Source organism: Macrosteles quadrilineatus, unplaced genomic scaffold, assembly GCF_028750875.1.
Source record: "Macrosteles quadrilineatus isolate MER2022 unplaced genomic scaffold, UCM_ALF_1.0 Scaffold_3__2_contigs__length_128488019, whole genome shotgun sequence".
NCBI classification, from domain to species: domain Eukaryota; kingdom Metazoa; phylum Arthropoda; class Insecta; order Hemiptera; family Cicadellidae; genus Macrosteles; species Macrosteles quadrilineatus.
In genome coordinates this window covers 100,995,392-101,020,029 of record NW_026542596.1, presented here as the reverse complement: position 1 = coordinate 101,020,029, position 24,638 = coordinate 100,995,392, and the positions used below count along the sequence as shown (strand labels likewise).

The following is a 24,638-nucleotide window of genomic DNA, read 5'->3' as shown; positions in this document are numbered from 1 at the left end:
TGTAAATACAGACGCCCGTGTAGCCGGTTGGAATGGATACCGTGCTACCACCACTGCAACTTTCTAAACTCACTACCTGCCATAGGTATAGACACGTAATAATATTACATCATTTTTATTAATGATAATAGCATAATAGCATATAATAGCTAGAAAAAATCTAAAACTAACCTCATTAGACAATCCATAATGAGTAGAGCATCTTTAGATAAACTTAATACTTAAAAAATCAATGGCTTAAGAAATCAATGGCTCTGACAACAAATTCAAAGAAATATGGCAAACGATAAAAAGAAATCAAAAATGTAAGGACGAATGAGGAGAATAAATAAATTAAGATTATTAATGATAGTGTTCAAGTGGTAAGTGATCCAACTATTGTGGAGTTGTTGAATGTTTTTTTCTTGAACATTGAAAAGCCCATAACCTCGGTGAGGGATTCGCCTTTTCTTCATAAAACAAAAGAAAATGCATGAGATTTTAAAAATAATTAAAGAAATTGAACATTTTATTGCAAAAACCCTAGCCCAACCTAGTAAACAGTTCGTTTGATGAACGTTTCCTGGCCTATACCTCCGTTGTGAAGTGAAACCACTGTATAAAAAATGCAAACAAACCACTTGCGACAACTACTAACCTATCACTCTAGTTTCATTTCAAAAATATTTGAAAAAGTGGCAATAATAAGATTAATAACATTTTTAGAAAAAAATAATATCATGAAGAACTAATTTGAATTTGTAAAAGGGAAATAATCCACAAATGCGATGTTTACCCTTATAGACTTCAGTCTATAAATATTTTAATTTTTTCTATTCACATCCAAGAACCACTCTCTTTTCTGAAAAATAACATATATATTTTTACAAGTTCCAATTTTATAATAATAGTAATTTATGATAAAACATTGTATTTTTAAGCCAAATTGTATTAATAATTTATTTTTTTACTTAGCCAATGATTTTTTTTTACTTAGCTGGTTCGTGTCCTATAAGTCAATAAGTCATTTATTAAGCCAGATCAACATATTCATGCATTAGCCAAGTCAAATTCTTAATTGATAAAACATCCAGTGACAGTGAAAATAACTAAAGTACTTACAAGCAACCACTCAATTAAGTTAACTCAAGTTAATTCAACAAGTGCCAACAAGTAAAAGTCTACCAGTTTTCACGGACGATCTATACTGCCTTATCTAACAGGATGGACTTTAACTCCCTTCTAAATTTACCCACATCCTGTTCAGCCTGTAATGGGAAAGGGGGGTTATTGAAGAGTTTCACAGCATTGTAGTGAAAGTGCCTCTGGAAAAATGCAGTTGAATGACGGGGAATGGCAAGGTTTGAAGTGTTCCGGAAAGAATATACTGTGGTTGACTGGAGTGGTGAAAGATGATATGTTTTTCTTAGCGAATGACAACGTTTCCAGAATATAGATGGGTGGAAAGGTAAGGATTCTGAATGATCTGAATATTTCTTTGCAGGAGTGACGTTTTGAAAGGGAGAACACAATACGGATCGCCTTCCTCTGGAGTCTGAACAAAAACAGTGTTCTTTAATTGGGTTTCAGGTTTCACAACCCCATACAGGAATGGCGTATGTCAGATAGGGATAGATGAGCCCGTAGTATGCAGACAGGAGAACATCGGAGTTGGCTGTTTGTCGGAGCATTCGAAGCATGAAAATACCTACCGAAACCCTTTTTACTACATGCTCAATATGTTGATGAAATCTGAGATTTTCATCAAGGACTCCAAGGAACTTCACATTTTGGGAGGGACAGATTATGGTTTCTATGGTGGTACTGTATTTGTTGTCTCGTACTTTCTTGGTGGTGCCTTTAAAGACCACACGCTTAACATAGTGTGAAGTGCTGAATCTTCTGTGTTGTTGATGGCATTCTACTAAAAGATTATTTTTCAGAGATATACTTTTGTTTCCTTTTTTATGTTACGTTAGCTTCCTGTTACAGTTTATTATGTTGTTACCATTGCCATAGTTTATTATTGTTATATAGCCTATAGTAAATTTATTACTGTTAATTAAATTTACATGTTGTCTTTTTGTTATTGTTAATTATTTACACTTACACTGCTCTGGTTTTATCGAATTTCCCTATAGGGAAGTAGCTATTACCGTAGGTGGCACGGTAAGACCTAGACCCGGGACCGATTTACTTTTTCATTTTGATGTCCCCAGAGGCCAAAAACACCATTCGTTCCAATTTATATATATATATATATATATATATAGACTTATATATATATATATATATATACGTCCGTGAACGCGATAACTTGAGTAATTTTTGTCCGATTTTGATGAAATTTGGTTTAAAGGTGTAAAGCGGGATGAACTTGAATGAGTTCGCGAACCAGCATGATCGGACCATGGGAACGGGGCTTTACGGGGGGTTTTATGGGGTAAAAATTGGCTTTTCTCACTTTTGACCCTCAAAACACAAAATTTCCCAATTTCTCTTTAGACCTTATTAAAGAGCTTAAAAAAACAATTAATTTAGTTTATAAAAGTATTTTTGTTCGGTTAATAGTAACGGAGAAAATTAAAAAAATTGTAAATTCAAATTTCCCATGTTATTCTTATGGAGAATATTGTCAAATGTTGTAGTTTGCTTGTTTATGGATATGTTTTGTATTTTGATCAAATTTATTTATTTTGTACTAAGCTATCAATATTTTACAAAAACACACACTTTATTAGTTTCCTTGTAGTAGCAAACCTAGGTACTCGTTAAACCTAATGTTATTAAAATATATTTAATTGAAAATTAATTAAGACAAATGGAAATTTGCTTAGTCTGCAGGTTTGCTGCGGCGGGGGTATTGTTGTTATTGTTTTGTTACATTGTTTGTTGTTATATTGTTATTAATTTATTCACAACGATGTCATTTTGATACTTACTGATTGTTATTATTCACACAGGTAGTTGTTGTTTTTTTTTTTCAAATATTGTAACTAACTGTTGTAATTTCACCCACATTGTTCACCACACGACCACAATTACTTACGCTTCCATACCATGGTATGGAAGACATGCAAAAGAGGAATGTAAAAGAGGAATGCAAAAGAGGAATGTGTTCATGCATGTTTTCTTTTGTATTTTGAAATCTTCTTGCATGTATATCTATCTCATGTACTGTTTTGTAAAATGGCGATTGCCTTCGAAATAAAGAAATGAAATGTAGAAATGAAATTTATGTAAATCTGACCAAATAAATGACTTATAATTCAAATATATATGTTTTCTCATCTCTTTACTCTATGTCTGACTCTGAGTCACTGAGCTATAATAATAATAATAATAATGATTAAAATATTAATAATAATAATATAATTTTATAATAATAATAATTATAAGCTATAATAACTTATAATAAGAGTTATGGAGTTACTGTATAATCTATTTACCTCTCTGCTCCATCCATCGGTCTGTCTTTCCTTTTCTCCTATCTCCTACCTCTCCCACCCCCGTTCAATCATTCCTCGTGCTCTGTGTCTGTTCTGTTCTGTCTGTCTGTATTCTGTATTAAAATAAACTCGTGTGTCTGTCTGGATTTCGGGCCTCTTTTTTCTTTTCTTTTAGTTAGTCTAGTGACAGAAAATCCTGCAACGTGCAGATACAATTGAATTTACTAACCATATATATTTTCTGTCAAAATATAATTGGTTAAAGTAGCCTATAACTCATAATGTCGACTTTGGCGGCTCCACTCTCTGTTGCCGGATTACGTTCTTCAGGAACTCCAGTCAGAACCCAAAATGGTAAATTGGCTAGCCTAATTTCTATTAACATAATGACCACAGCATGATAGTTTTTAGTTTTAAAGTTTTTATGTTGGGTAGGCTAAGACTTAACCTTCCAACTGGAATGGGCGAACTCTTGGGTACAGTTTCTTAACTGGGCTATGCTAATATCGATTCGATTAATAAACCTTCATAATGCGATTTTTTCACCATCAGCAAGTTTGGTTGGTTAGGTTAGGTTATGATAGTTTAATTTTATAATAGAAATATTTAAAAATAACTTACCGTATCGTTTATTAATCAATATTTTCAATCGATATTAGCTTAGCCCAGTTAAGAAACTGTACCCGTTTAGGGGGCAAGGCATTTCTGGTGATTTCGCAGTCATATTTACGAAAATTCGTATGAACTTAACCAACAGAGCCAAATAAGTAAAACTTTGCTGCATGAACCTAAAACAATCACTGATATCCAATAACAATAAAATTCTGTAACCCTTTTGGTCCCAGCCCTTAAAAAAGCAAACAATATTTATTTGTGTAGGCCATATAGGTAAGAAGATTTTAAATGTAGATCTTATGAACACTCACTTTTTGAGAAAAGAAATAATCGTTGATTATGAAATGAAACTGTTCTGAACTAACCAAACCAACCAAACTTGCTGTACGATTCCCAGAGGAAAAAATAGGCCTAATAGTTCATTATGAAATGAAACGTTTCTAAACTAACCAAACCAACCAAACTTTCTGTATGATTTCATAAATGGTTTTATAATGAGAACTCGTTAGCTAGATAGGCCTATACAACCAAACAATAAAGTACAAACCATTAAATTAAATAGCTAATGATGTTACATAATCTAATCTAATCTAACCTAACCTAACCCAACCCAACCTTTATATTAATGTTTAAATAGCAGTTAATGTCAGAAAAGGCATGTGAGGAAGGTAGGTCGGACTTTATGCGGATTCGTGACTGTAGGCCTATTAAGTGTTTTGAAGTGAGGTTAGATTAGGAAGGTAAAGGTTAGGTTATAATGAACCGACTCATTAATTTATGCAACTTCCAGACTGTTTTTGCACAATTAAAATAGTGGGTGAAACACAATGAAATAACGATACGATACAGTCACGAATCCACATAAAACCCGACCTACCTTCCTCATATGCCTAAATAAGAACTGATTATCCCAATGTAAATATTTGCCAATAAATAAAGAAATCTATTAATAAATCAGATAGTAGACACCAGTGCACCCAATGTCACCAACATGAACTACTGTTAACACGATAAACGACTAACAACTTGTGTTGGTTAATTCCAGAGATAGGCCTATGTTTATTTAATTATTAATTCCATACTCCTTGAGGTGTTTGTTTTCTCTATGTATTCGTAACATATGTCTGCAGAAATATCGATACAGATTCGGTTCGATATATCGTTACAAAAATATTTTTATTTTCAATGTAAACAAACATGGAAATAGGTTATGATATGATTATATATTTTATTGGTGTTTTGAATGTAAAAATGCACCCACGATCGGTGTACGTTTTTTTAAGAACTTGAATAAATAAAACTATAAATATTCAAACAAAAGAAGACTGAAAACTTAACTTCACGTTTTTAGAGGATATCGTTATAGGCTATTCACACAGGGGATAGATGTTACACCACTTTTATTGACCTTTTTAAATATTTTTTAAGCCATTTTTTGACTAAATATATAGGATAAAATAAACAAACAACTTTATTTTCACTTTGTTATTGTTTTTATTTATGGTACAATACAATTCTGATGGTCTTCTTCCTGTCACTGCCAGCTCTGCTCCTCTGCTCGTTGCTCGTCTTCGTCGGCGGCAAAGGAAAGTGTACCCATTTATACAGACGAATTTCCCATTCTTGCTGGGTAATTACCTATAAATTACCCTTTTACCCGTTGAATTACCCTTTTCTCCCCATAATTAACCACGTTTTATCTCCCCCACCCATAACCCCGAATTCCCACCGGCCCCCTAGTGAGTTGGGATTATTGTTTAAATATTTAATTAAAAATAAAAGGGGGCTCGGCGCAAAAAAATCTTTAATTAAGTTGTAGTATTGATGTCCTAGAATAGTTTAAAAGTTATTTTAGAACGTTTTGTGTCCTATATAAGTACCAAGTTACTAGTGGGCAAAGTGGCACTTTGCTGCACACAAGAGAAATGTTTACACAAGCAGTATGCGAGTGTGGAATGTTTCTCGAGTGCAGCAAAGGCAGTTTGCACTTTTGTGACTGTACACATTAGGCTATATTTTTCCTACAGTTAACTTACGGTACTTAGGCCTAGTAAGTTAACTATATTAAATTATCTCATATAGCCTAACTAAAAGTCTTTCAAACAGTGTACAACACATTTTTAGGTTAATTAAATCCAAACATAGAACAAAATGGGAAACGCTGCACCACTAAAATGGTTCTCGAGTTATAAGCGTTTTAGTAAACGGCACCCACACCATATTCCTCCCCCCTCCCACGGGGATATTGACCATGCTGGGGGTGACAACATGCGTTTTCATGATCACTTACCTTAAGTTAGTGCCTATAAGTTAATCAGAAATAAAATTGTGTCATTTAAATGGCCTATTGTAAATATTCATCTAATAACTTTTAAGACCCCGTGTATTATTATTTATAGGTTCTAAGTATTAAGTTGACATAAGTTTAAGTCATATTTTATATCTACTTATTTCATGACCTAGCTAAATACAACTTTTACTTTTAATTCTGGCTCAATAAATTTGTGTCGGAACCTGATAACTTAGGGAATGTGTTAAAATAATGTCAACTTATGTTTCAGTGATGGCTGCAAGCTCAATTGCAAATATTGTGAAGAGTTCTCTTGGACCAGTTGGATTGGATAAAATGCTGGTTGATGACATTGGTGTAAGTGTTGAGTAGATAAAGTACCTAGCTTTAAAATTGAAAGAAGCATGCTTTGAGAATGCACATGAAAACTTTCGTATTTACTCAGGCTAACAATATGGATTTTTTATTAGAGTCCACAGTAGGCCTATTTTGTTTCATGAGTCAGCAGTGTGCTTCAGGTACATCCAATCTTAAAGCCTCGGTCACACTAGGCCGTTTAGCAGCCGCTACTAAAAAATATAAATATCGCTAGCAGCCAGCGGATCTGTCGGGTTCACATTATAACCACTAGCTGCCAGTAAATAGCCGCTAGTTTGTAGACGTCACCTGCTCCAGCATAACTCTTCTTTGACTTCTTTACGCTGTAAACTTCAATTCTATAGGCCTATGACTCAAATAGGCTAGATTTTTTCTCTTTCATAGGACCAAAGCTGATTTTAGTTTTCGTTCTTCAAGTCTTTGATTTTGATATGGGTGACTCATTATAGGCCCTAAGCTGTGTCTTTTGTATTCCTGTCAATGTTGTTTGCAGACAAAGCATCCCTCAGTCAAGGAACATTTTGGAATAAAACAAGACATGTTAAATGTCTTTTCCCGACCACTTGTTGGTGTCAACCATGTTCAATATTCACAAAAAAAGTATTAAATGCATTACATCGAAACTAACATTGCATAAAACCAAGATAAAATATAGACTCATGTTACCGGTAGGCCTAATTGATTTTGAATTCACCAGATGGATGATTTTAAGCTGTGTGGTTTTGAATTCACACAATCACACATTTTGAATTGTGTGATTTTGAATGTGTGAAAAGTGATTTTGAATTCACCAATTGAACTGGCTCGGAAAAGAAATACCGATGTCTTTTAATACACAGGGTCGAAAAAAAGTCCCGAGACGGTTAAACCTAAATATTTTATAAGCAATGAAGATAGAGCTTCAAAATTTGGTATAAATTACTAAGTATGATTCAGTAATCTTCGGGGGGACAGGAGTCAAAAGAAAATTTTAATTGTAATCATAGGCAGGGCCGATTTACCAAATAGGCAAGGTAGGCACGTGCCTAGGGCGCGAGGCAATTGGCTTTTTTGAGGGGCGCCAAAAGATTGGAAAAAAGAAAAAACATTGTGGCCGTTTTTGCATGCGATCGCGGTAAACTGATAATCCCTTGCGGCCGTGAAGACACCTTAACAGTTTCCCACAATTGCGGCAAGATGTTAATTATTTACCGCGGTTGTATATACGTCATCATCGTCCGTCTCCCGCTATCGCGTCAAAGTTCTGGCTATTTCCAGTGGATGTGTGGACATAATTATCGTCTTCCTTGATCGCGGCAATATATGAACACTTCCCGCGGTCGTGATGAGATTATCACCGTCTACCGCAAATGAGGCAAAATTGTAATCTTTTCCCGGGGTCGTGTGGACATTATCATCTTCTTGCGTGATCACGATAAAATTCTGATAATCCCTCACAGCCATGAAGACATCATCGCCTCCCATGGTCGTGAGGCATTGTCATCCTCTCCCGCCATTGCGGCAAATGGTAATCATCTCCCGCAGTTGTTTGGAGATCATCATCGTCTTTCACGAATGAGGCAAATTTCTGATCTTTCCCGTGGTTGAGTGGACATTATCATCGTCTTACGCGATTGTGGTAAAATTCTGATCATCCCTCGCAGCCGTGTAGAGTAGACATCATTATTGTAACTCCCGCGATCCTGTAGACATCGCAATCGTCCCCCGCTGTCGTGAAGACTTCATATAATCGTCTCCCTCGGTCGTGAAGACATCGTAATCGTCTCCCGCGATCGTGAAGACATCGTAATCGTCTCCGCGCGATCGTGAAGACATCGTAATCGTCTCCCGCGGTCGTGAAGACACATCATAATCGTCTCCCGCTGTCGTGAAGACATCGTAATTGTCTCCCGCGATTACGGCAAAATGTTAATAATATCCCGCAGTTATGTGGATATCATTATCGTCTTCCGCGATCGTGGCAAATTTCTGACTGTTTTCCGTGGTTGTGTGGACCATGATCATATCCTGCGGTCATTTAGTCATTATCATAGTCTCGCGCGATCGCGGTAAAATCATGATCATATCCCATGGTCGTTTAGACATTATCATCGTATCATGCGATCGCGGCAATATTCTGATTATCCTCTGTGGATCTCATTATCGTATTGCGCGATCGCGGTAAAATCATGATCATATCCCGCGGTCGTTTGGATATTATTATCATCTCATGCGATCGCGGCAAAGTTCTGATCATCCCTCGAGGCTTTGTGGTGACATATTATCGCCTCCCGTCTCCCGTGGTCATGGAAACGTCAATGTTGTAAATTGACCATTCCAGGTAGAAAATTAACACATAATTCCTGGTTCAAAAAAATTCACGCTTAGTTAATATTTCCCGGTTGGTGGTCACCCTGTTATATATTGCAAAGGGGCGCTACTATTAGTTGTGCCTAGGGCGCTGACATGGTCAAAAACGGGCCTGATCATAGGTCAATATGCACATCAAGTTAAAGGTAGAATATAATAACTAGTAGAATATAAAGCCCCAAATCAGAACTCAAACAGGCAATCGAGTCAAAAATGGCAGCCGTTAAAAGATTTCTTGAATCTGCCATTTTGAATCTTTGAATGGCTGCCATTTTTTACTCAGTTGATCTTTTGAGCTAAAATTTGTGGAAATTGTATTCTACTATTAAAGACCTTTAATTTAAAGTGTAGGCCTACCAACCTATTCATACGTCTACGATTTTCTTCAAACTTCTAGCGGGTGCCCCCTGAGAGGTAGTATATAGGCCTAATAGCAATCCAAATTCAATGCATCTTTAAAATAACTGTCATTTTTGACATGTTTGTCTGTTTGAGTTTGGGTTTGCAGTATTGAATTTGACTAACAAAGACCTTTTATTTTATGTGAATATCAACCTTTGCTTACATTTAAAATGTTCTTCTTCAGGGAAGGCCTGCTTGGAGTCAAAAGAACATTGAGTCAGGGCAACCGTTCCCCTGATTAGGTAGAGGTCGTGCGGAACGAGGTGAAGCCTGAGATTTTCGGCGGGAACGGTCTAAAGCGGGGAAATCCATGGTGGGGGTAGGAGACGAGCCGATCGTCGCCTCGCATAGCGACACTTCCCCCACCACACCACTATTCCCCTCCAAGCTTCACCTCGTTCCGTACGACCTCTAGCACATCTTTAAATATATTTTTTGTTAATTGTCTTAATGTCAAGTGACTGTGTACCAAGTTTTAAAGTTCTATCTTTATTACTTATTGAAATACTTAACCGTCTTGGGACTTTTTTCCCACCCTGCATAGGCCTATTGTAGGTAGATGTTATTGAATAGTTTTTAAGGGCTATTTTAAGAGAATTTTCAACTTGAGCTTTTTTAAGCCTACTTTTCATTTGCATTCATCCTGACAACACGTATGCCTATCTACAGCTGATGATTAATAATTAGCCTATAGTGTTTCTAAGTGTGAATGGTTGCAGGATGTGACCGTGACCAATGACGGAGCCACCATACTGAAGCTGTTGGAGGTGGAGCACCCAGCAGCCCGAGTACTCGTCGAACTGGCTCAGCTGCAAGACGAAGAAGTCGGTGATGGCACTACGTCAGTTGTAAGCCTTCATTTGTTTAACTTTAGCTCGTTAAGAGGTTAAACTTTCCTAATGTGTGGATTATGTTACAAAACTTTTTCAAGTTTTTTTTTTTACTTTACAACTGTGCAATTCAATATTCAGTAAAAGTCCACAGCATTGAATGGTCCGGTACCTACTTTCAATAATCCGGCATTTGTTTGAAATTTTAAACGGCAGGTAGAACACATTCGATAATCCAGAACTTTTAATAATCTGGCAACGCTGGAGTCCCAACCGTGTCGATTACCGATCACCCACTGTATTTAATTCCTACAATTTCAATTTGATATATTCTCACAACTCATTTTACAGGTAATTGTAGCAGCTGAACTTCTGAAGAATGCTGATGAACTTGTCAAACAGAAAATTCATCCCACTTCAATAATTAGCGGCTATCGTTTAGCTTGCAAGTAAGTATTTGTTGTTATTTTTATTCTTTTAACTGTTGTACTAACTTACTCAACTATAGAAAATAATTTAAGCAAATTTTAAATAGTTATTGATTTATTTAAAACTATTCCCTGTTTTGCTACTGTGGGACTCATTATGATTAAACTTCACTATAAACCAAATTATTATTATGTTTCCGGCCATAGTCAGTTTTTATATTGAGAATGAGTTAAGTATTCAAACTAAGTGTCAAGGACAACACACAAGTTTTTTAAGATAGGTATGTGTGATGATGAGAAAGCTACTGTGTAGTTTGTCATAGCCTATATCAATGCTTATCTTCTGATTATCATATGGACTCTGTTGTGTCAACTTTATGGTTAATTTCACGTTACCTAATAACTAATGTAACCTACATCCAATTTCAATAAACTTTATATTTAAATCTAGTTAATGACTTTAAGCTTAGCAACAGTTTTTTGTGAAACCCATAGACTTTTTCATTGTTAATAATTTTTTTCCTTGTTAATCAAGCCAATGATGATATTTAGCCAATTCTTAACATTCGGTGGAGTTTTCTGCCTTGAGTGTTCATGCAGAGATGGTGTGTCGAGAGCGTGATCTGAACTGAGGCTTGACAAAAACTAGCATTCCTTAAACAAACTTGTAAAAATTGGACAATTATGCAGTAAAAATTGCATTGGTTATAACATTGCCGTCTACCCTTACTTGAAAGACAAATTTTATCTTTTTTTCAGGGAAGCTTGCAAGTACATCCAGGAACATCTGACTGCAAATGTAGATGAGTTGGGACGGGATTGCCTGGTCAACGTTGCTAAAACGTCCATGTCTAGCAAACTCATTGGGTCGTATCCTTTCTTATCAACAATTCTTCTGTAATTTCTCAATAGCATTAGGTGTTTTATTTGCTAATTTCCTTGAACAGAATGTCTACCAGTCGGTAATTCTGGTAAATGCGGGAAAAAGTCGGGAGTTAAAGTCCTGGGAAAGACGTGAAAAAGTAATGAATTTCAGTTAAAGGTCAGGAATAATCTAACCCTTCAAGATTGGGGATGATCAGGTCCCAAAACTTCATAAAAATGTTTGTTATCGTGTATTCCCGATCAATGAGTTTGGGATAACATTTGAAATGGGATTTACTCGGCATAGGATTTACTCCGATTGTTGGCGATTTCGCTGATTCGCGAGTGACGATGATGATGATTCCGCAATCTCAAAAAATATCTTCCTTATTGCGGCTGACTATGATGGTGTCTCAACAATCGTGAGAGATGTTCAGGAGACAATGATGATATCACCGTGATCGCGGAGATCTTCACGCAATTTGTGCCGCTGGCCTGGGATATGTTGACGATGGTGACGTGACCCTGAGATATGTTGATGGGATATGTAAAAATACAGGACAATCCAATGTTAGTTAAAGGGAAAATACTAAATAAAAACTTAATATGAATCAAGCAGGTAAATTACCATGGGTATATAATCTACCCACATTTATAAATATAATGTTACATCTCTAGTCTAGCCAACCTGGAAACCCGGAAACAACTGTCGAATTAGAAAAATCTTCAAGCTGTACATAAATTTGGATGTACAAATTTAAAACTGTGGAGTTTTTATATTTTGAATCACCAATAATCACAATCAGTTTTCTTTTCACTTTTGCTGATAACGATGTTGCCGCAATTGTGGGAAATTCATCATGATGCTGTTATAAATCGCTTGAAGAAAATCATCACGAATGTTCCTTATGTTCGCTGGATATGATTAGGAATGTAAATGAAAAGTTAATTATTTATTCATTCAAAGTTAGGGCCACATAGCCTTTTCTTACACTTGACCGGAACGTTGCTAAAATCATGAGAAACTATCAGCTGCATACTCAGTTGTAACTTTTATAGATTGATCAAAGTTAATAATAATTTACTTTCATAATTTAGAAGTAAATGAGAGAGATTCACCGTTCGTTATCAATCTGTATTGCCCCTTGACCCCGCCCAGTGATGACGAGTTTTTCTCCAACATGGTGGTAGATGCGGCGCAGGCAGTTAAGGTGACGGATAACAAGGGAGTCGCCCATTACCCCGTGAAGGCAGTCAACGTACTGAAGGCGCACGGTCGCAGTGTGAGAGAGAGCATGTTGGTGCAAGGATACGCGCTCAACTGTACTGTCGCCTCACAAGCCATGCCCAAGAAGATCGTCAACGCTAAGATCGCCTGTTTAGACTTCAGCTTGCAGAAGGCTAAGATGAAGTTGGGCGTTCAGGTAGGTTTATTAGGTAGACTAAAAAAAAATTTATGATCAAAATAGTTTTGTTTGGTTGAAACTATGCAATGAGAACTTACACTGTCATATACAGGCTAGTTGGACTAAAACCATAAATTAAACATATTCCCTTAGTAGATTTGTCATCCTTATATATATCAGCTGAAGACAATTTTATTGTTAGTTCCTCCCGGTGCTGCTAGGATTGTATTTTTTTGTTACCGGTACTATTTGAAACCTTGTTAAACCAAATAAAACAATTTAATCACAAACTAAAAATAATACATCCGCTTATTTTATTACCAAACACAGAAGCACAAAATATGAAATTAACTTTAAATGGTTTAACTTGGTTAAATCAATATCTTTATGTAAAAAAGACTGTAAATCATAACTAAATTAATTTATCAACTAGATAGATATCAACTTTTAGATATGTGTTTGTCCCTTCTTTTTTGATTGGGATTGGAATGAATGAAAGAAATAAACAGTTTTGATAGCTTCCTAGATTCACTTACCCAACCGTCCTCTGCACAGGTTTTGGTGACTGATCCTGAGAAATTGGATGCGATCCGTCAACGAGAGAGCGACATCACCAAGGAGAGAATACAGAAGATCTTGGCTGTCGGAACTAACGTAGTGCTGTGTACAGGAGGAATTGATGATCTCTGTCTGAAGGTGATATCTTAGTTACAACAGCACTGTTTCCATACCTGCCTTTAAACGGTAGTATCAAAAATCGTCCCATGCCTTATTAAAATTAGATCGTATAGTATCTAAAGTCAATGGATGATACTGTACACCCCTATCCGTTATTTTGTTAGTTTTAAACTGCTCTTTTTTAAATGAAGAATAGGACTAAAACATGTAAAACTATGTACATTTAGATTTTTACCTCATGTTGATGAATACTACAATCATAATTACTTACAGATTTATAAATACAGGTAATAGCCTACCAAGCTATAAACTTATGCATTAAAACTAAACTTGCAGAAAGGTTTTTCCAATGTAATTTCAATGTTTCAGTACTTTGTGGAAGCTGGAGCCATGGCTGTCAGACGTGTTAAGAAGGCCGACCTGAAGAGAATAGCCAAGGCTACCGGAGCAACCTACCTCACTTCTCTTACAAACATGGAAGGTAAGAATGTGAATATTTTAGTGTTTAGACTTTATATACAATCAGGGAATGGCATGACAAGCTAATGAAAAATATTTTACCAACGGCCGTTTTTTAAAGTAGCCATTTCAGTCCAGTTCTTAGAATTGAAAATTTTCACTTTACAGCTGTTTACTTTCATATCCGCATAGTTTCATTTCATATCCGCATAGTTTTCTCATATCCACACAGGTAACGGACCAATGAGGTTCAAGTATTGAGAGAAAATAATTAAAATTGTAATGCTTCGAACGTCAACTAATCAGCTGATCAGTTGACCAATTTAATTGTTGATCCGACTTGTTCATGTTGATACTCGAGTATTCTTAATTAAGTTGGTGGAAGTCCAAAAATAAATGAAATATTTGTCGAATTGTACCTGATACAATATTATTTATGGTAAGAATGCTGCTAGCAATGTAATATTTAACGAAGTTTAACAAACACGTAATTACAGGAAATCAGCTGATTATACAACAAGTCGTTGCATCACTTTCAGTGGCAATGACAATACACGAAAACATAACCTCTCTAAAAAGTTATCAGTAGTGATTGTTAGTAATTAAATCCAGATTGATAGTAATTAAAAAACGGTCGTAGGTAAAGTAGTGTACGCAACTCGCGTTAATAGTCTTTACGACACTCGTAGAAGTTTTTAAGGCACTCGCCAAGGCTCGTGCCTTAAATTTTCTACTCGTGTCGTAAAGACTCACTTAACGCAATCGTTGCGTAAACTACTATAAATACACCATCATTGTGTTAAGTTGTTCTAATGACATGGTATTGCATACATGTGATGTTGACTAGGCTATTGAGTAATTTTTGGGCGATGAAAATTTTTGCTGTCTAACATTGCACTACTTTTTAGTTTTTGTATTTTAAGTGCCTAGAGTTTGTAAAAGAAGATCAGGAGTTGAATTGTAAACTTGGTTGTCGTAGTTGATCAGAATTGAGATTGGTTGTTATAGAAAAGTTAATTTTTGCCTTGAGAATGAAATGGGTCTAAGGTGTAGGTCAAACTTCAATGTTTAGTTTGTGGACAGTGGCAACACAGGGTTCACACTCAACTGTGAAAACCTTAAAACCGTAAATTAGCCGTGAATTAATTCAACCGTGAAAAAACTTTGATTGAGCCGTGAATTTGTTTTTGAATCCTTAAAACCCCAAATATGTCGCCTGGAGATAACACAAGGGGCGATCCGTGTGAAACTGAATGCAGTGATATCGAGATTGTTTGTGTGTTTAAAAGAGAGAGAGAGAGAGATAAGTCATAGAGGTCTCAAAACTCAAGGCCATGGCTTGAATTATGTCCTAGTTGTATTTTAGATAGGGAATGGCTGATAACAGAATTTCTCTTTTTGATACCAGTTCTGAAGTATTCCTCTCGATTTTCGATACCGATTCCATATAAAAACTCATATTTTAGGAAGTTGCCATGGTCAATGTTTTGTTGTTTGTTTGAATTCTGAATCAGGCAACCGGCGTAGTTCATGCCAGCCCAAAATTATCGTGCGCTCTCAGTTAAATATCGTATCCAAGTCTGATAAGTAAACGGAATCAGGGAACCGCTCTTGCTTTTTACAAAACAAATTAGTCGTTGACTGAAAACATCCTAATTGGAATTAGATCCAATCCTGAATTTTTGTTGTTAAATCAAAGACCACATTTACAGGGGAGGACAGCTTTGAAGCCAGTAATGTTGGTGAAGCAGCTGAAGTCCTTCAAGACACTGTTTGTGATGATGAACTCATCTTGATCAAAGGGTAACTATATTAGTCAAGTTAAATGAAAACTATAAATAAAAGTGTACTAGAAGAATTCTTGTTAAAGTCAAAGTAGTGAGTGTTGTAGTAGTAATACGTAGGGTTGGTTCATTTTAATTATACCTTTTCATGTGTATCATTGTTTTACACAATTTTATTTAAGGCCCTGTTCACATGAGCGACATACCTAGCCGACTAGGCTGTGACTAGGTAAGCCCGACTGGGTGGCGGACCACAGGATGAAATGGAGCCGTTTACACTAGCTAAACGCCGACTACCGTGTTCGAGCTTGGTATCCCAAAACCCAGTCGGGCCCCGCTTCCCAGTCACTCGTAGCAGCTACCCAGTCGCTCAGTCGAGCGAGGTAGCAGTACACGTAGCCTTATGGGAGCGTTCACACGAGCGATCGGGTAGTAGCGCTGCAGCTCACATTCTTCCTTTTGTTCTCATTGTCCACCAGTTATGGATCCGAGTGGTTTTGATATTGATATTTTCATCTAGTCCGTGGACATGTCGCTCGTGTGAACCGGTGTTATCCTGTGGCACGCTACCCAGTCGGGCTTACCTAGTCAGCTAGGTATGTCGCTCGTGTGAACCGGGCCTAAGTCTGCAACAACAGTAACGTCACTAATATGTAATGTCTGGGGTCGTGACAACGTTTTTTATATGAGAGTTGGAACAGAGTGAAGTTGGTGAATTGTCTACATACTTATCAGAGGTAATATTTTTACTCTCACCAGTTTGTTTATAGCCACAAACAAATACCTTTTTGTCCAATGCCGTTCAAATATATGAGTTAATTTATTGTTAATAAAGCCGTTTTATTTATTTCCAACTCATAATGGTGACTAAATCCACTATTTTAACTTTTATTGGTTCTTAAGAGGGAGTTTTGTATAACTATCTTTAGTTTGTCTCAATGTTGGTATTCATGGAGTCAACCTGAACTGATAAACAAATGTGTTGTGTGTATGTGTGCAGGCCCAAAGCTCGCACAGCCAGTTCCATCATCTTGCGCGGGCCCAACGACTTCTACTGTGATGAGATGGAGCGCAGTATCCATGACGCGTTGTGTGTAGTCAAGCGAGTGCTGGAGTCCAAGACTGTGGTTGCTGGTGGAGGTAGGCCCTATAGTCATCAAACATATTCAGTTATAGAATGCTGTACATAAGATTGGCGTAAATCTAGAAAGAAGTTTACTTTGAAACATGTACAAAGGCTAGTAAAAGGCTCATTCACCTTGACAAGCAAGTATTTCCCGCTTTCAAATCTATGTTATGTATGTTAACAGGCAATTTACTAGGGATGGTCAAGTCTCGAAATTTCAGGAAATTTTCGGGAAATTTTAAATCTCGTTACACGAGACGAGATTTCTTTATGGCCGAGATTTTTATCAAGACGAGAATAAAAAATAAAAAAAATAAATTAAAAACGCCTGCAGAAAGTCAATGCAATACCCGCAATACAGTAGCATGTTGTAGTTGCGTTTCCTTTGCGAAGGCGTTCTTATTTAATTAATTCTTTAAATGTAAATATTACTTTAATTATTTTAATAATATTACTTTAATAACATTTGAGAAGTTTTGTTAAGTGTAAGCAGTGTGAGGAATGTTTTATTACTATAAAAAGTCAAAACAAGTAACTATTTTATAAAAATTAATATTGCTTTTATTTTATTATTTATTTTATTTTAGGATAAGTTGAACTCTATCCTAACTGATATCACTATGTTTTCTAATCGTAGGCATTTTTAATAAGTTAGGCGTGATTAATAAACAAATGTTATGCTGATGTTTTTTTAAATGAAAAAAAAATGAAATTTTTAATAAAAGATTGTAAATATTCTTGCCAATTGTCATTATTTTTGTATTTAAACAGTCATCTAACAATGTTACAAAATCAGGTAAAAATTTTGAACGCGCATTTCCCGTTGTGTATGAGAAGGGAAATCCCGTCTCAATCTCGTCTCGAAATTTTATGAGAAATAAAAAATATCGTCTCGTCTCGTCTCGAACTAAAAATCCAATCTCGTCCATCCCTACAATTTACTAATAAACTATCTGTTGATTCTTGTTTGAAAAATTGCCAAGCCAGCTGAAGGAGTATTTAAGTTTGATTAAAACCTCTATTGTAATAGTTATGTATACTGTCTTGAGTAAAAGAACCACCAAATTGCTTGGCTCCACTACTTTTGCCCTACTATTTGACTTTTTGCATAAAAGAGATGTGTTTGGAAAAACTAGTAAGCAGCCTCTCTATTCTTATTCTAAATTTAAATACACTATTGGTGTGTTGCTCCCTGTCTACAATCTAGAATTGTCTGGGTATCCGAGTGGTTATAGTGCTCGCCTTCAAATCTGAAGATCGCTGGTTCGATTCCAAACGAGATCGTTTCCAGACCCAGATGCTATTTGTCATTGGGCTATGAATTAATGATGCTATCTAACAAATAGGTCGACGTTAGACAGTAACAAGACCAGGGTTTGGACCGTTCCCTTTCAAAACGTAAAAAATACCACTGGCGTAGAAACATAAAAAATTAAAATAAAATAGAGCTATACCAAGTAATTTAACATATTTTTTTTACATTTTATCGTTCATTTACCGGAAAAACAAATCATCTGTTTTATTCAGGTGCTGTGGAGGCAGCTTTGTCTATCTACTTGGAGAACTTTGCTACATCACTGGTGAGTGAACAACAGTAGTTCTTACGAGTGGAATTTTTCTACCGAATATCAACATTCATGATTTTTAGGTGTTTGAAACTCTTAAGATGATGAATTAAATACAGTAGGAGCCTCAGAGTTGAATTTTTAAAGTGGTTAAATAGATCTTTTTGAGATAGCTTACCATTGACTATACACTTGTGCTAAAGTGCCAGATATGTGACACTAATTTTTTACAAAATATTGTTCAGTGCTGCGGCCCAAACTAAGAAGCTTTCTCTGGTATAGTTAGTGCCACCTGTACAAGGGAATCAAGGTGCAGGTGCAGGAAGGAGACGTAAAAAGGGAAATTCCTTTATTGTTCCTCAGTAAAACTAGCTTGCTACTATGTTCACTGTTAACTTTTTGAACTAACCAAAATTTTGAGACTGACATCAATTAATTATAGGTTTAAATTTTATGTCCCCTAACCCCTACTCTTTTGAGATAATGAATAAAGCTATTACTTTGTTAAATTTTTATATTTAATTAAATAATTTTGTTTTGTTATTATATCTGTTTCATATTGGTAGGGGTGGACGAGATTGGATTTTTAGTTCGAGACGAGACGAGACAAGATTTTTTATTTCTCATAAAATTTCGAGACGAGATCAAAACGGGATTTCCCTTCTCATACACAACGGGAAATGCACGTTCAAAATTTTTACCTGATTTTGTAACATTGTTAGATGACTGTTTAAATACAAAAATAATGATAATAGGCAAGAATATTTACAACCTTTTATTAAAAAACATCAGCATAACATTCTTTTATTAATCACGCCTAACTTATTAAAAATGTCTACGATTAGGAAACATAGTGATATCAGTTAGGATAGAGTTCAACTTATCCTAAAATAAAATAAATCATAAAATAAAAGCAATATTAATTTTTATAAAATAGTTACTTGTTTTGACTTTTTATAGTAATAAAACATTCCTCACACTGCTTACACTTAACAAAACTTCTCAAATGTTATTAAAGTAATATTTACATTTAAAGAATTAATTAAATAAGAACGCCTTCGCAAAGGAAACGCAACTACAACACGCTCCTGTATTGCGAGTATTGCATTGACTTTCTGCAGGCGTTTTTAATTTAATTTTTTTATTTTTTATTCTCGTCTCGATAAAAATCTCGGCCAAAAAGAAATCTCGTCTCGTGTAACGAGATTTAAAATTTCCCGAAATTTCGAGACTTGACCATCCCTACATATTGGCATCAATCTCACAACTTTAAAAACTCAACGTTCTGTGTGGTCCTGTTTCCCTTTGTAAATCCATAACATGAAAAATCGAATGGCTAATGTGTTTTACGATATTTTTGTAGACTAATAATTAAAAAATAATTTTATATGTCAATTTAAAGTGTTGAATTATTTTTTGTCGAAGTATTGTTAACACAATTTTGTATTTGTTATGTGTTTTTGTAGAGTTCCCGTGAGCAGCTGGCCATCGCAGAGTTTGCTCGCTCTCTACTTGTAATTCCCAAGACTCTGGCCGTCAACGCTGCCCAAGATGCGACTGATCTTGTGGCCAAACTGAGAGCTTTCCACAACTCCAGCCAAACAAAGAAGGAGCACGCTGATCTCAAGTGGTGAGTAACATTGTAATTGTAGAGCATAAGAGGAGGGGGTTGGTTTTTAACCTTCCATCGGGCGCACCACGGTAGAGATGGGAATTACCGTTACTTTTGAGAAACGCGTTACACTGTTCCATTACAACTTGGTAACAGGTTACAGTAACCTGTTAATTTTGTAACCTGTTACCGGTCCGTTCCTCCCCCACCACACCGTGACATCCCAGCCCCAGCTCGGCGGGCATGTAACAAAATTCTCGCTGGGTGTTATTGCTCTACCCTGTTACTGGCCGTATGTTCGTTCTCGCTCGGCTGGGCTGTAACGTTATTATTCCAGCTTGGCGTTACTCTCTGCGGGTGGTTTATTCGATCCAGTTTGGCCGTAATGTAACAAAATTCTCGCTGGGTGTTATTGCTCTACCATGTTACTGACCGTGTTCGTTCGTTTCGGCCCGGATATACTGTAACTTAATTCTAGCATGGGTGTTACCTAGCTGGACGTTTCGTTCCAGTTTTTCCATAATTATTGTTGGTGTTAATGTTGCCACACTATGTACAGTTCTCGTGTACGTTAAATTCCGGCTGGAATGGAACGTTTTCTCACATTTTATTATTTTAAAGACTTATTGTTGCTTTCAGGACTTTGATCCTGACGGAACCGGAACAGGAGATCAATTCATAAGCCAATGAGCGCAGCGTTACAAAAATAACAGGGTATTCTGAGTAACGTGTTATCTTGATAACAGGTTACAATTTATTAACAGTGTTATTTATCCTGTTACGTTAAATAACGCCCATCTCTACACCACGGAAGTTACCTCCGGGTCACTACATTTTTCGTTATAAAACCATAGTATGTGTTCGGCAGGGCTGTCACCTGATTTACCTCACGCACCTCTTTCGCGGAATCGGTTTCTGTTACTCTTACCCCTTTTCCAGTTGTCAGTCGACCTTGGGGGTGTGGTTTGCATCACTACTGGAAGTAGCTTCCGTGTGTGCCCTGTGATGCAACGGGTTTCCCAGAGCCTAGTTCCATGTGCGCCCTTGTGTTTGACCTTATTTATCAATATTATAAAATGAATGAAGCAGAACGAATAGCGATATTGTTGGCTAGTGTTGAAAGGGAGGACAGGGAACAACATTTGGTGGGAAGGCCTACTGGCACGTTTGTTCGGGAACTTTTTTTTTCAAGAAAAAGATCTTTGACAAAATGAGTAGTCCTTCTAACAAATGAAAAGTGCCTTAACAAAATAAGTTGTCCTTATAAAATGATTTTTTTTTGTAAGGTGTTTTTATGTCATACATTGATGCAATTTTTGTCTAAGAGCTTTGATCAAATGAGTTGTGTATTACTATTAAATGATTATTTTCATTAGACCATACCTACGTGTTTTTATATTAATTATTGTAAACACTTTAAATTCTATGATTGGTTTGGTATATTATTGAATTCTTACAGAAAAACAAGGGAAACAAAAGACTGATTGAATAACAAAGACTGATTGAATAAAAAAGCACTGTGAAATAACAAAATTAGAATAATTGCTGCAGACAAACCATATTGGCTTTTGTGGCTTGGAATTGTATGTGTTGTAAATTTGTATTTTTTGGAAATAAAATAAATAATTAAAATAAAATTAACATTTTTCTCTAATATACGATAGTACTGTATTATGTACAAAAAGCAATTCTTTTTTATCCACAATACTTACGGATTTTTAATGTTTATTATAACATTTTCAATTTGATATACATCTTAAGTAATAGTGTAATAACTGATAAAACATGTTTTTCTTGCAGTTTCATTGATATTAAAATTTTTTTTACTAATCATTGTATAGTTTTTGTACTCCCGGAGCCAACTTCCGTGAGCGCCCTTAGGTGTTGAAAATCAATGCGCCCGACGGAAGGTTAAATAAGCACAAGATGAGGATTTGAACCACTTCCATGATAATTCTTAGGTATATCACCAGTTTCATGGTATTATCCAACCTGCACAAATTCTGGGATTGGAATTAAGTGTCTGGATTAACATCCCTGAACCTAGTACACATTTAAGAATGATCCCAAGGTTCAGTATAAGTATGTCATGGTAGTAACTTTTCAATTAGTACTATGTCTTGCTTGACAGGGTTGGACTGGACCTAACTGAAGGTAAAGTGAGAGACAATCGCAAGTTTGGAGTATTGGAGCCTGCGATGTCAAAGATCAAGTCTCTCAAGTTTGCAACAGAAGCTGCCATCACGATACTCCGCATCGACGACATGATCAAACTCGACCCTGAGCGTAAAGACGATGGTGGCTACAGACAGGCCTACGAGTCTGGCCAGCTCGGCTAAGTGCTTTATTCCTTTTTGCGAACAATTGTAACATATTAACACTTCTGATTCCTCGAGGTTAGACCTTTATTTTTATGCGCTTTTTTACAAGATGTCGGCGATGAAAAGTCACCCAAGTATTAACAATTACTTAATTTTCTAAATGTTGCACACGTTAATTTTCTTATAAATACTTAACTAAAGCTTTTTGTTTTATTTTACCTTGAACCCTTGGGAAATATTTTAGAAAATAATAACCATGGCATTAAGATGGTAGCTTTAGTACTGACCAAGATTAGCCAGTATCGTACCACTAGTTATGAGCTATCAAAATGTTTTTGACTTTACTTGGAGTTGAATGGTCAAACTTTTGAACTAAGTTGTTGCATCTTAGAATAGTTATCATAGTAAATCAATTTAAGATTATGTAAGTTATCTACCGTTTGATTTAATGATGTGGACTATACAAGGCTTCAGGTGTAAGGATTTGTTGGAATAGCAGGCTTATTTAAATTAAAAAGAGTCCACCTAAGAAATACAAAATCTCAGTGTACTCATTAAACAGTGTATATTGGTTTTTTCTGATAAAAAAATACAATGGGTAAGTCCTGGTTAGACACTCCAACGTGTTTTCACTGGTCAGATAGTCGGGAAACAACTAATAGACTGAAAAAATCCTTAGGCTATGTATAATTAATTCTATAAACAAAATAAACTAAGCAAATCGCTCATTTTTTTAAAAAGTTCTATATTTCGGCATTAGCCTTCTTCAGGAACAAACAAGCAATAACAAATAGAAGTGCTTACCACTCTGTATCAGATGGTTTTAGCAAAAATCCAAAATACATATATAATTTATAAAGAAGAAAATTTTGATAAAAAGAAAGAAAGAAACAAAATATTTTTGTATACTATCTCAAATTTAGACCAGATGGTGTTTTAGATTTAAGTATTAATTGATGAGCTTGCTCTAGCTGTCTTAATTTTAGGTTTGATGCGTCTTTTGCCAATTTTCTTATTCCTTTTAATAAATAACGTATTTGAACATTTTGAGAATGCTCTCTATCATGAATAGCCACAGGTTTTTGTTCATCAGGATGGTCTACATCATGTCTGTGGCCATTCATACAAACTCTAAGAGCATTTGTGGTTTTGCCAATGTAGTCTTTAGGACAGTTTTTGCAGGAAATTTGGTAAATGACTAGTAGAATCACAAGTGATGTTGCTGTTTCTATTTATGTTATAAGATCTTTTTTTATTTATGTTAAGGCTGCTAGTGAAGGTTTTTGATTGGATGATTAATTTACAAGTGGCACATCGTGGTTTATGGCATTGATTACAGCCCGAAGGTTTTGCTGATGGTTGGGAAGTGGGAGGTAGTTTGGGTTTTGAAAGAATGTCTTTCAAGTTAGGAGCTTTTTTGTATATTAGGCTTGGGGGTTTGGAAAACAAATTATGGGTCAGAGGTGAATTTGAAAGAATAATATGTGCCACTCAAAGGCCAGGAAAGTATTGGGTGATGAATTTTTTATCTTTTTTGAAATTATCTGTGTTAGGATTTTTGAACTTTTTATTTGACTGTCTATTAAATTTTCAGGATACCCTCTTCTGTTAAGTGAATTGCTGAGTTTTTCAATATAATTTTGGTAATCACGGTTTTCAGAACAAAGGTTTTTTGCTCCTATTGATAGGCTGTTTGGTATGGATTTTTTAATATGTGCAGGATGACAGCTTAAGTATTACATTGTATTGGTATCTTTTACATGGATTTTGGATTTAAACATACCATCTCTAATAAAAACGTCAAACATCCAAAAAAGTAAGAATATCTTCTGAGAAGTTCCAGGTAAATTTAAGGATTGAGAGTTGATTTAGATTTTCAAGGAAAGTTTGCAGGTTTTTTAGTCCATGTTCCCAAACCATGAAAATGTCATCAATAAACCTATACCAAATTGAAGGTTTCAACATTTTGTGAATTTCTTCAACATGCCCAACAAATAAGTTTACAAAAGAAGGTGCCATGCGTGTGTCCATAGCTGTCCCTTTCCCTTGAAGGTAATTTTGGCCAAGGGATTTAAAATTGTTCATGGTTAAAATAAAATAAAT

General features: G+C 35.7%; 1 protein-coding gene across 1 annotated transcript; it reads left to right on the top strand.

Moving 5' to 3' along the window:
- The first annotated feature begins 3,506 nt into the window (after positions 1-3,506).
- LOC128988954 (T-complex protein 1 subunit alpha) lies at positions 3,507-22,735 on the top strand. Its single transcript, XM_054410747.1, has 13 exons — positions 3,507-3,782; positions 6,605-6,690; positions 10,182-10,310; positions 10,644-10,741; positions 11,480-11,590; positions 12,744-13,008; positions 13,546-13,686; positions 14,038-14,149; positions 15,840-15,930; positions 16,912-17,051; positions 18,565-18,617; positions 20,069-20,232; positions 22,346-22,735. Exons 1-13 carry the CDS (start codon positions 3,710-3,712, stop codon positions 22,551-22,553), a joined length of 1,671 nt encoding a protein of 556 aa, XP_054266722.1. The 5' UTR covers positions 3,507-3,709; the 3' UTR covers positions 22,554-22,735.
- The last annotated feature ends 1,903 nt before the right edge of the window (positions 22,736-24,638 follow it).

Bases quoted from the DNA above. Each gene is read 5' to 3' on its own strand.
- LOC128988954 (XM_054410747.1), top strand. From the start codon at position 3,710: ATGTCGACTTTGGCGGCTCCACTCTCTGTTGCCGGATTACGTTCTTCA. The intron at 13,009-13,545 runs GTAGGTTTATTA...TCCTCTGCACAG, and splicing joins AGATGAAGTTGGGCGTTCAG to GTTTTGGTGACTGATCCTGA. The intron at 20,233-22,345 runs GTGAGTAACATT...CTTGCTTGACAG, and splicing joins GAGCACGCTGATCTCAAGTG to GGTTGGACTGGACCTAACTG.